General features: G+C 41.5%; 1 protein-coding gene across 4 annotated transcripts in view; it reads left to right on the top strand.

Annotated features, from left to right (window-relative positions):
* The window catches only part of RUNX1 (runt related transcription factor 1), a 263,814-nt gene that overhangs the window by 166,510 nt on the left and 85,165 nt on the right, over positions 1 to 12,139 (top strand). For all 4 annotated transcript variants that reach the window (XM_021068412.1, XM_021068413.1, XM_021068411.1 and 1 more), the window contains 2 exons: positions 746 to 999; positions 7,306 to 7,462. In XM_021068412.1, the coding sequence (XP_020924071.1) occupies positions 746 to 999; positions 7,306 to 7,462 (411 nt within the window). The remainder of the gene's footprint in view (positions 1 to 745; positions 1,000 to 7,305; positions 7,463 to 12,139) is intronic.

Raw genomic sequence — 12,139 nt, 5'->3', positions numbered from 1 at the left:
AAACAACAAAAACCCTGCAGCGAACATTAATGGATTTCTGTTGTGTTTAAATTCTCTACAGATTGTATTGTAAATATTTTATGAAGTAGAGCATATGTATATATTTATATATATGTGTGCACATACATTAGAAGCAAGACCTTTGGAAGTCTCAGCTCTCGCCTTTGAGGACGGAAGCTAGTTTTGCATGATAAAAAGTGTCTCTGTATTTGGAAGACACTTGTGTATTTTGTGTTGTTTGACTTTAGACAAAACTTATCTGGAAAAAGAAAAAAAAACTGACAGGCAATTAACCACTGGAACTTACAAATTATGTGTTTGCTGGTTCTTGTGCACTCCGCATAAATATTTTAGGAAGTGTATGGGAATTTTGCCTCCAGGAACTTTTGTAACAGCCAAAGACTGAACTGGAAACTCGCACAGCCAAGACTCAGAAGACAGTCTTCCTTTGGCACTTGACTTTGGATTCTGGTCGCCCACTTTTTAAAGCACTAAGCGGTCGGCTGTTAAGAGCCCTGCCGGGGTCTGAGGCCAATCGGCAGAACTAGAACTTTCCCCATCCTGGACTGTTAGTAACTTAGTCTCTCCCCCTCCCCCAGCTACCCCGCAGCAATAAAGGCCCCTGAACTTGTATGTTGGTCTCCCGGGAACTGCTTGCTGAAGATCCGCGCCCTTGTCGCCGTCTGGTAGGAGCTATTTGCAGGGTCCTAACTCAATCGGCTTGTTGTGATGCGTATCCCCGTAGATGCCAGCACGAGCCGCCGCTTCACGCCGCCTTCCACCGCGCTGAGCCCGGGCAAGATGAGCGAGGCGCTGCCGCTGGGCGCCCCGGACGCCAGCGCCGCCCTGGCCGGCAAGCTGAGGAGCGGCGACCGCAGCATGGTGGAGGTGCTGGCCGACCACCCCGGCGAGCTGGTGCGCACCGACAGTCCCAACTTCCTCTGCTCTGTGCTGCCCACGCACTGGCGCTGCAACAAGACCCTGCCCATCGCTTTCAAGGTACTCGGCCCGGAGAGGGTGGCGGGCGGGAGGACAGGCAGGAGGCCGGTGGAGGCCGGGGCAATCCGGGAGGGCAGCAGCCAGGCAGGCGGGGCCGGGTTCTAGAAAGGGGCCGGCGCTGAGGCCCGTGGTCCATCCCCCAGCGCTTGGGAGACTGGGGATGCTGCGTTGCCGTGGCGACCCCCGGGGGGCCCGCCTCAGCCAGCCGCGGTGGCCTCTTGGGATGGCTGGGGAAAAAAAAAGGATGCCCCCAAAGACGTCCACTGAGGACCAGTTGGACCTCTTTGGCTGGGGTCCTTCTCTTTGATCCAAAGTAAGGGGAGTTATAACCCAGCAGAAACAAGCCTGTCTGCTCCCAGGCGTCTCTCCCCGCCTCTGGCTTGACACCCAAACCATTCCGAGGGAGGCATCAGGAAATAAAATAGAGATACTTTTATACCTTCGGGTCAATGAAAATAAACTGACAAGGAAAACTGTCAGGGCTTCCCACTTCCACCCCTTCTTTAACAGCCCTGTAGGAATTAGCAAGTCCAAAGTCCAAGGCGGGCGTAGTTAAGTTTGCAAAAGTTTTCTGAGGAGGTTTTTTTTTTTTTTTTTTTTTTTTTTTTTTTTTTTTTTTTTTTTTTCCCTTCCCCCGAGCTTCTAGCCCGTGCTGCCAGAAGCGGCAAGTAGCGAATCCTGTTTCTTTTCCTGGAGTCCTCCTTAAAGTTATCACCGGCTCACCTAGATTAAGCCCGGGGCCGCGAAAGGAACCGAGGCTGTGTTGCTTGAGCCGGGGGTCTAATCGGCCCGCTTCGCTGTTTGAGGAGGGGGCGCGGTTGACCCGGCAACTTCAGCTGAGCAGCTCGAGAAGTCCCCGTTCACTTTTCACCCCTGATCTTGCCCTAGCTTTGACTGCCTTTAAAAACCTTGGCCTTCCACGGAGATGTATAAACAACCCCGGGCGTTTTTAAACAACCCACCCCGCCACCCTGGCAGCAAACTGTAGGCATTTCATTTTGGCGGATTCAGTTCTTCTGTCTTGGGGTTTAGAAGGGGAGGCTTTTTAATACAATCGGCGCAGTCATTTCCTATCATTTAAAGAGCTAAGGCAGAAGGAGGAGAAAGTTGTAAAAGATCAGCTACTCTTTCTTTTCTTAAAAAAAAAAAAAAAGAAAAAGAAAACTGGTTAAATAATTGTTCCCTTTAAGGGGAGATTAATTTAATATAAGCCTTTTATGGTTCCAAGCCCGGGTTGAATCTTGAGTTAGTTACCATGAATAATGTTCATTTAAAAAAAAATGAAAAAAGGACTTTCAGAGTTTTTTAAGTTGTATATATCTTCCAAAGTTAGATGATAGTTTCTTTAAAAAAAAATGTGCAATTGTCTGTGTCTATAGAATTGCCTTCATTTTCTGAAAGCAGGAGTTTTTGATGGGCACAGAAATGAGGATAAGGTTGAGCTGGACTCTCTCTGGTCCCTTCCTCCATCTATGTAGATTTGGGTTGGGGGCCTATTTCAATTTTCAATCACTCTAATCCCTTTACATAAACAGACTCAGCAGGCAGACCTCCTCAGCTCTCCCTCAGCTAGAAGATCTGACAGGGATGGGCCCTGGGGTCACTTTCAGATAAGTGCAGAGGGGAAGGGAAAAGCCGGCTGATAATCAGCCAAAGGGTCCTTTAAAACAAGTGCTCTGGACACACCAAGGGAGTGGCTTCTCAGGGATCTGTGGCTTCCTTTGGGGTAAATCAGAGTCTCCTTCTGCCTGTCCCCTCCTCAACTAGGGAACCCACACCCCAAACACTAAGTGATGAATAAAGAATCTTTAGGAATTAAAGCCAGGTCCTTTCTCAAGCTACCATATTTTAAAAGGAAATAAAATCAAGTTTTTATTTCCTTCTAAAAGAATGGGGGAAGGAAAAAAACCCAACGCATATAAATGGCTTTCATGAGCCACCAGGGAATTCCTTTTAGCAGAAATCTTAATAACCATAGAAGTTTCCTTTTAAAAATGACTTTTGACAATTCACATTAAAACAAAAAACAAAACCCTGTTTTACTGAGTGATCCTTTCTAGATTAAAGATCAAGGTAGAGATCTCTTGAAAAATGTTCCAGTGGGTCTTGAGAACATTTGGGGCAAAGGAAGGGACAGCAGAAGAATCAGACCACTCTGTTTCATAATCCGTCACCACTCCCGGCCCCCTAAAGAGAGGCCTCTTTTTGAAGGAGACCTGCTCGTTGCATAACGGAAAGAGCAGACAAAATGTCCAGTGAGGGAACAAGCGTTAAAGATTAGGGATAAAGCAAGCTGAACTTGAAAAAGTGCCTGCATCCGGCTTGATTCACTGCATGTCCCTGACTCCACTCTGTATCCATCCACCACCACTTACCTCCCAAGCAATATCTTCAGAAATTAGTACTTTAAAACTTGCATTGTAGATGAGCCTCTGACAGTCTCTTTAGGAAGTTAATCAGTAAAGAACTATTACATTCCCTGTGATAAGGAGGAGGAAATGTGAAACAATGATAAAGTCTGATGATATTGATGAAAAGAGCATTGAAGGGATTCTTTAGGAGTCTTCTGAAATTCGAGGTGTAAATCTTCTGCTTTCGTCTTTGAAACTAAAGGCAGATTTGAAGTTACAAAGTTTCCTTAAAATACATTAAAATTATCCTAATTACTTATCCTGGACCCCCACATTCCTGCCCCTTTCTCCCTTGAAATGCCTATATTTTTTAGCCTGGGAGAGATCCATAGTTTACTGCTGAGAACATCTTAAATTTGCTACTCGTTACCCATTATTTATAGAAGCAGCCAAATAAATAAATAAATAAATAATAAGCTGTTTGGGTGACTTTGGCCAGGTTTTGTAATATTGTAATATTCAAGTTGATTTCGGCCCTCGTATGCCAGAGTCCAAAGGCATGAACATGCCTTCGACAAGTTCAGAGGCCTTAGACGTGGCTAGTAATATTCTTGCCGTAGGAAATAAGAAATGTGTCTGTCCGCAAGACCATGGTCCCTCGCTATGCATTAAATGTCATCTCAGCTGAATTCTACGTTCCACTCCACAGCTTTCTTTAAAACACTGGAAAATTAAGGGATTTGAAATAAATGAATTGTGACTGTAATTTCAACCTAATTAGAGTTGGTTTAAAATGCCAGTTTGATCTGTGAACAGGCTCGCCAAGAGCAGTGTGGGGAGGTTCTGTAATATAGAGGAGGGTTGATATTTTGCCCAACTTCCTGATACTTTAAAAACAGAGAAGTTAAAAGAGAAAAAAAAAAAAAAGAGAGCGAGAGAGAGAGAGAGATCCTTTGGCCAGCAAGTCCCTTCTTGTCTGTTTGGTCTGTTTTAAAATGTAAATGTTTGTGTTTCTTTACCTATTGTTTATAGCTTTTCATTCCAGTTACTTCTTTTTTTTTTTTATCTGTTTAAAGTTAGATTTTAAAAAAGTTTTCTTCATAGTGCCTATCAGTGATAAAAATCTGTATCCAATTAGCAGACATGTTTTAAATTTTTAAAAAAATGTCCAAGTCTAAGAATGCTTGCTAATAATTAGATAATATAGTTTATTAATGTGATTTCCCTCCATTTAATAGTCTTCTTCTTCCTCCCCCTCCCATAAAAAAATCCCTCTGAGATCAGCAAATGGCCAAGTAAATGATCTTTGAGCCCCGAAACATCTTTGACTCCTGCTGGAATTTTAAAAAAAAAGAGAGAGAGAGAGAGAGAGAAAATGAGTTAAACTTAGAATATTTTTAGTCTTTAATTCCTCCATCAACAACCTTTTCTTTTTTAGCCACCATGACTATTTTACCCTCTGTTTATTTGTGTCTGGTGACGGTCTCATGAATTTGCCTTATTACAGATGAGGGTAGTTTTGGAAAGATGAACGAGGCACAGGCGTAGAACACTGTATAAGGAGCCAGAAGGAGGAAGGTGATTTAGAATATATTTTGGTAGTAAAAAACAAGATTTATTTATTATAACCTATTTACAGATTTTGTCCCAACAATGAGTTATTCAGTTTGAAAACCATGTCGTTGATCCGGTCCCCGTATATTTACCGAATGTTGAATTAAAATAGAGACGCCAGGTCATCACAGGGAGATGGAGATGAGGAAGTAAAAATATGTTTTCAAGGAGGACATTTCAACATTGTGAGCTAATTTTGCAGAGGGAAGTGAAAACAGTGGGAAAAAAAGGGGGGAGGATTTTTTTTTTTTTTTTTTTTTTTTTTAGAGATTGAAAAGAGCAGAAGAAAGCAAGCATATTTTATGAGAATAGAAAAAAATGGTAACGATAACGAACTGATCCAGGAGATTTCATTCCACCATGTTTTTGAACCAAAAGGGAATTGACATATTACTGCTCTTAATTAAACAGCAACAAACATACTTATCATGGGATCTAAATACCCAATGAGAGGGTGCTTGGGGAAGAAAAAGCTGTGTTTTAGAATTTCCTTTATAGGAAATTTGGATGGAAAGAATGGGAAAGATAAGTGTGTGAGATGGATGAGAGCTATGAGGAACATGCCTGACCTTGGCTGGAAGAGTTGATTCTCCCGGGATAGTCCTGGGTTGAAAGTCAACCCCCCATCCCCATTAGAGTGAGTTGGTTCATTTTTCCCCTTCATATTCCCTAGAATCCAGGAGCTGAAGCATCCTAGGGAGTAAAAACAATAGATGTAAAAACAATCTGGATGCAACAGAGAAAGGGTGATGACTAAGCAGGCAATGAAGATGGGGATTCAGGGAAAACATGGCTTCTCTCTCATACCAGGGAGCTTATGGCAGCCTTATTTACAGACAGAAAAAAAGAACTGAAATATAGGTGTTACCTCCCCCCCCCATTATAGAGCAAATATTATGTTAATATGGGGCAGTGGCAAATGGGAGGAGGAATTATCACTCTAGAATGATTCCTGATCACAAGTCAAAAACAACCCCCCCCCCCAAACCATTATGTAATTGGAATGGTTAGCACATCTTTCACAAGTGACTGAGAAAGTACCATAAGGGATATTGGAAGTGATGGGAACAAGGAGACCTGGGGGCATTTTGATTTGAAATTCTGTGACCACTTCAAAAAGACAGAAGCAATGGGAACACAGCTAAGAATAAATGTTTAGACCAAGAGAATAGTTCCCAGAAGGGTCAAATGATAACCAAGAAATGGACTCCACTGCACAAAGCATCTCTAGACCACGCTCTTTAGAGCATTTTACCTTGCAATGGCTGCTTTTCCTTTTTCTTACCTAAGTATCAAAAATATTTATTTACTAGTTTACTTTAATAGTCCCGATGGGAAATCCATTCCTCTTCCGTTACCTTAAAGGAATTCCTCTTCAAGATCAGTTGGGTTTGGAGAAAACCTCGCTCACCTGTCAGGTCCTAATTAACACAACTCTGAGATTCACAGATATCAAAATGTGATGTAGTCCCACCCTTTAATTTCTTTTTTAAAAACATTTTATTGGAATATAGTTGATTTACAATGTTGTGTTAGCTTCAGATGTACAGCAAAGTTAGTTTCAGGTATACAGCAATGTATATGAATCGGTTATACATATACATATGTCTAGCCTGATGTAGTTCCTCTCCTGCATTTGGAGGGCTTATAAGAGTAAGCTCCCCTCTTGTCTGAGGTCTGTTGATTTTGTAGTTAGTAGTAAGCCAAGGGTATATGTCTGATTTTTTTCCTTTTGCATACCACAGTTCACTGCTAGTGAAAAATCAAGATAATAGAATCGAGTAGGGGTGTCAAGGATGAAAGAATTGCAAAGGGAGAGTTTGAGTCATTCAAGAATCATCAGCAATTCCATGTAAGACATCAAGGTTAATTTTAGCAGAAGTCTAAGTTTAAGCACCTAAAAGGCTAAATCAGCCCTATCCGGCCCGTCATGGAGGTGTGGACAAGGGAAAGATGGGTTAGGTTAGAAACTGATAAAAACAAGACATTCTGTTTCTTACATATGAAAAATTAAGAAGCAATGATTGTATCCATAAGAAGGCATAGCTTTTCAAAGTCCTTGTTATAGTGAGTCTTATTCCAATTATGCTCTGTGACCTTATGGGACTTCGTTAGGTGAATGTTTTATGATTTAAACATTTATAGTTTTACACAGTGGAATTTAAAGTAAATCTGGCCATTAATAACTTCTCTGTTGTTTTGCTTGACTTTTGATTGCTATTCCATTGCAAACTAAAAGCATCACTTAATATACATTCAATTTTAGAATAATTGCTATGCAGGTGACCTCGAAGTTTCTGACAGGCCTGATGTCTGCATTTGTCCTTTGACGGGTGTTTAGGTGGTGGCTCTGGGGGACGTTCCAGATGGCACTCTGGTCACTGTGATGGCAGGCAATGACGAAAACTACTCAGCTGAACTGAGAAATGCAACTGCAGCCATGAAAAACCAAGTTGCAAGATTCAATGACCTCAGGTTTGTCGGTCGGAGTGGAAGAGGTATGTGTCTGTCAAAACTGAACTTGAAACACCAAGTATTTACATGGCAACAAACCCAGATTTCAAAACATCTAGAAGTTTCTGTGATGAGATCCCCTAGAAACACAGTCATTTCTTCCCCTTATTATTGCTACGTTAAGCTTTTTAAAATATTTATTTAAAATTTAATATTTTTAACAGAATCTAGCTTTACGTTATTGCTTTCTCTTATTGAATTGGCTTAAAACTGATTTGGAAGCTTGGAAAACCAGAACTGTGAATTTCAAGGAAACGCCTCAGATCTTTACTAAATTGTAAAAATATGAAACTTATCATCATAGAAACCAGGACTGTGCAACTGGGGTTCTCTCTTTGATAATTTTCAGAAGTCTAGTGACTGGAAGCCTTTAACTTAGAATCCATGCACTATTTATGACACTTCTAATAATTTTAAGGGATATGCAGTGTATGATTATTGAAATGTGTTTCAAGTAAGGATATTTTTTATGGTAAAATAGGAAGAATTAGTGTTCATACCATTCTGGTTTGGTGAATTTGATGGCAATATGACCTTCCTATTATATATAATTTGGATGTCTTATTATTATTTGGAGGAGGGGTTGGGCCCAGTTAATATTTTAGATACTAATAATATGAAAGACTGGATTATCCATCCACAGGAACTATTTCATCAGTGCCGTTCTATGTGTAGTTTTATCTCTCCATGCCTGTTATCAGAGTATTAGAGCAGAAAGAGGAATCTTGGCTTGTTGTAAACTCCTCTGCTTTCCAGTTATTTTCAAATATTGTGTTTTCTTTGAAACACAATCTAAGTCATATTTTATAAGTAGCAGTAAGTACTAGCAGTTTAACTGAAGGAAATACGATAATTTCTTTGGAAAATCTCATTTTTGTAATATAGTGTTGAATAAGTTTACAAATAAAAGTTATTTTGAGTATATTAAAAAGACACGGCAAATACCTAAATAACAGTAGGTGGCTCCTGTATTTAAAAACTAAAAGTACATCCAGTGGACATTTAAACAGAAGAGTAATCATTACTCTTTATAAAGACATTCAGAAATATGAGAAAATCTATGTTCTTGGGAAATTTGTTTAGTCCAAGAGGAAAGAGGGCAAAAGCACTGTTGCCTTTTTTTGGCTATTGTTTTTGTGCTATCTTAGCTGCCGGGGACATTTTCAAAATAGAATCATAGGTGGAGAAAATTTTCAAAAACTTGTAACGTGATTGAAAATATGTGTTCATAGCACGTATCATTATGTTAATTATAGGACAATGTTAAGAAAATGATATCCACTTATTGAAACACAAATGATGCTATAAGATATACAAGCATAAGTCATTCTATGGGTTTACTTGCTATATTAAAAGTCCCTGCCTTTCAGTAAGTGGAATTCACATTATGATTCAGAGATGTGTGTTTAGAAAACATCTCAAGGGCTTCATATGAGTAGCTGGCAGAGTGGTTAAGAAGCCAATAAAAAACAAAAGCCTGACCGCCCCGTCCACACCTCCCAGCCTAGTAACCATCTCAATTCAATTCCTATGGATTTCTACTCATTATCAGAGTATGCATCTCTGTGGGTGTCCACGGGACAGGTTTTGGTTATGAAAGTTGGGAAATTTTTTAATGGCCCATGCCAACGACGTTTTCCTGTAAGAAGGGCAGTGGTGCCTCCTGGCAAGGCCCAGGGGGTTGGTGGTGATAAAGAGTGAGATTTTGAAAGCAGCATGCTTTCTTTTCTGGTGTTGAAGGCTGGTCTCTCGTCCATCACTGGCCATTTCTGTTTTGAGTGGGTGACTAAGAGGAGCTTGTGTTTACTTGGGTAACAGTGAACTGTTTCCCCAAGGTGTGGATTGTTTGCATTTGGCTGCCTGATTCGTGCCAGTATGCCCTTGAGTTTGCATAAAACCCAGAGTGAAATAGCTGCGACCAAGGCTGGGCTGTCTTCTGATAACCTGGAGCAGGAAAATTAGTTGAAATGCTCCATGTACGGACAATATCTGTTTTGAACAGGGCCTGCTACCCACGCATGATAGTAAGCAATCCAAAATAGAGGAACCTACAGTGAATGTTGTACCCAATTACAGTTACTGCGTGTATTGGTGATCTTGAGCGATTTTTTGTTGTTGTTGCTTTTGTTAGTGCAAGACAAAATGAGCTGTCAAAAGGCCCAGTTTGACTCTGTCTCATAATTTCTCCCCATAGTTGTAAAATACAGCTTGATTTTACTCTTTCATATCTAGTGTCAACATCAAAGCCTGCCAAGGATTTTTTTTCTTTTTCTTTTTTTTCTTTTTTTTTTCTTTTTTTTGCAATTTGCTTCCCATTAGGAAGAGAGCAAATGATTCTCCTTCATTTTAACAATTAGTCTAAAGCGTCCTCCCTGAATTTTGTCCTTTAGAAGTTTCACAATATTTTATTAAAGACTCTCCACTGTTTCATTTTCCGTGTTTGAAAATGTGTCTGAAACTATGTCATTGGCATCAACACGCCACACAGGGGCCCAGGAAGGTCCTGGCTGTTGGCTCATCCGAGCATTCCAGTGCCAGTTTCACATTCTGTCAAAAAAGCCACGGGTCTGGTGGATCCTCCAAGGGGCTCGGTGCTCAGTTCCAAAGAAAGAGTAGAGGAAAAAAAAAAAAGACTTTTCTTTTCTCAGCTGCCAGTCCCGGGAGATTGTCAAACCTTGTAGAAATCGCCAGGGGTTGAACATGGAAGGGTTTTTCTCTGTTCTACAAAACTGATCTGTCTGGGTGCTGGCCCATGTCCAGGACCACAGCTCCTAACCTCGGGTTCAGCCTGCAACTGGGAAAACCTGCCCATCCGGCTTTTACGGGCTTGCTGACAAGACCGGCCCCTACAAAATATTGGTGAAGGTTTCAGCAGGCTGAGGCGTCTTCTTTCCTTTGCCTTCCTGCCCTCCTTTCTCTCCCTGACAACGTCAGCCTCCTACAGGGATATCTCACCCTTGGAATTCTCCCTCTTGGATTCAGTATCTCCATCTAGACCGTTCCTTTACAAAGGAAGACCAGATAGCAGCTCCCAGGAGAGAGGGGAGGTGACATTGAAGGCACCTGGGGTTGTTCAGAACAATTCATGCTTAAGCACGCGTTCTGGGATGCTCCTCGCCCTCCAGAAAATCGAAGGTCAGGAGCAGGAGGAATTCTCTTTGGCAGCGTGACTTAGCAGCAGTGGATGGCAGCTTACATCTGCAGTTGAGGTAGTTCCACTGATATTTTCAGTTATAAGAAAGTGTTTCATGGCTGCAGCTGAGAAACGTTGAAGAAATCTTAGCAATGAAATCTGCGAGTGCGTCATCCCACTTGGAGTATTTACTTAATCAGTTGGAAAGGAATCAATCAGGGAAAGCAGCTTTAGTTCATTCATTTTAGAACCAAAGAGGAAATCTGCCAGACCGTGTCCTCTACCACGTCGTAAAGAGGGGCAGATTTCCTTCTGATTTTTCTAATATGATTTTAATCTTTTGGGAACGTCAGAAAATCATTTTGAAAATCCTTGGGGGGAAACCAATGCACTCCTACACACAGATTCTTGCACCATTTTAAATTTCAGGGCCCCTGAACCTCATGTATGGATCTTCCAAGGATTCTTCCCAAGGCAAGAATCTGTGAATCTGAAACTTTGCCTTGACTGTGGAGGGCCAGCCTAGCGCTGTGCTCCACATTGCAGATGGCTGGGAAATGAGTAAATAGAAGAACAAATGAGGTGGACATTCTTCTAGCACCCTGTGCTGTTTTTGGTTATACCTGCTTTAATTGTAGCCAGGACCTGGTATGTATCGTTTGGAAAGTTCCCATTCAAACTGGGTCTACCTCAGGTCCAGACCTTTGAGAGGCCATCAGGTGTGCACACCAATAGTCCCTAGCAAAGGAGAAGGGTCCACTTTGTCATCCAGGGGGTAACCTCTTCTCCAGTGACTGCCTGGCCCCCTGGCTACAGACCTGCAACTCAAATTCTACAACCAGTCCAGGGAGGCTGTGTGTTCTCCTGTCTGTTAGAACCAGGTTTAATTTCTTGGTGAAATTTGTGTTTAGGGTGACCTCCTGGCAACTTTCATCTTGCCCACTTTCAAAAGAGTACCCTTCCCAATGCTTTTCTAAAATGAAATTCCTTCGTGACATTCTTGCTGTGGATGTCTTCCCAGACATAATATTTATCCTGTTCCAATCTGGGTTATTGCATATTTGTGTAATGTTTGTGACTTAAGGCACTTTCCTCCTTAAGGTATCTTATATTGTTCGGGGAACAGTATGAGGAGGCTGCCTTTCAGAAGCCTGAAAGACTGTGATTGAAGGGAAAGTACATTTGGAAAATAATATAGTGTACTGGTCTTCTAAACAAAGAGAGACGTGTCTTTATGGAGTGTTTATCACTGAGAACTGATCTGAATGACTCATGATATTATCATAGGATCCAAGTCATTCTCTGTTTTATCACAAACTCACATAGTAGGGAAGGGAAGTTCATCCGACAACCCCAGCGTTGTTGTCTTCATGGATAACGTTCGAGATAACGAGCTGGCCATCGGGTCTGGAGAAAACAGAAGGGAAAGACATGAGTTGTAGTAAAAAATCAACCCTCCCATTTTTCCTCCTTTGGGGGGTTGCAACTGATCTACCCTTTGAGATGATGTATACACTGAAATCTGTTT

The sequence above is a fragment of the Sus scrofa genome, chromosome 13, assembly GCF_000003025.6.
Source record: "Sus scrofa isolate TJ Tabasco breed Duroc chromosome 13, Sscrofa11.1, whole genome shotgun sequence".
Classification (NCBI taxonomy): Eukaryota; Metazoa; Chordata; class Mammalia; order Artiodactyla; family Suidae; genus Sus; species Sus scrofa.
This window is presented reverse-complemented; position numbering and strand designations above follow the sequence as displayed.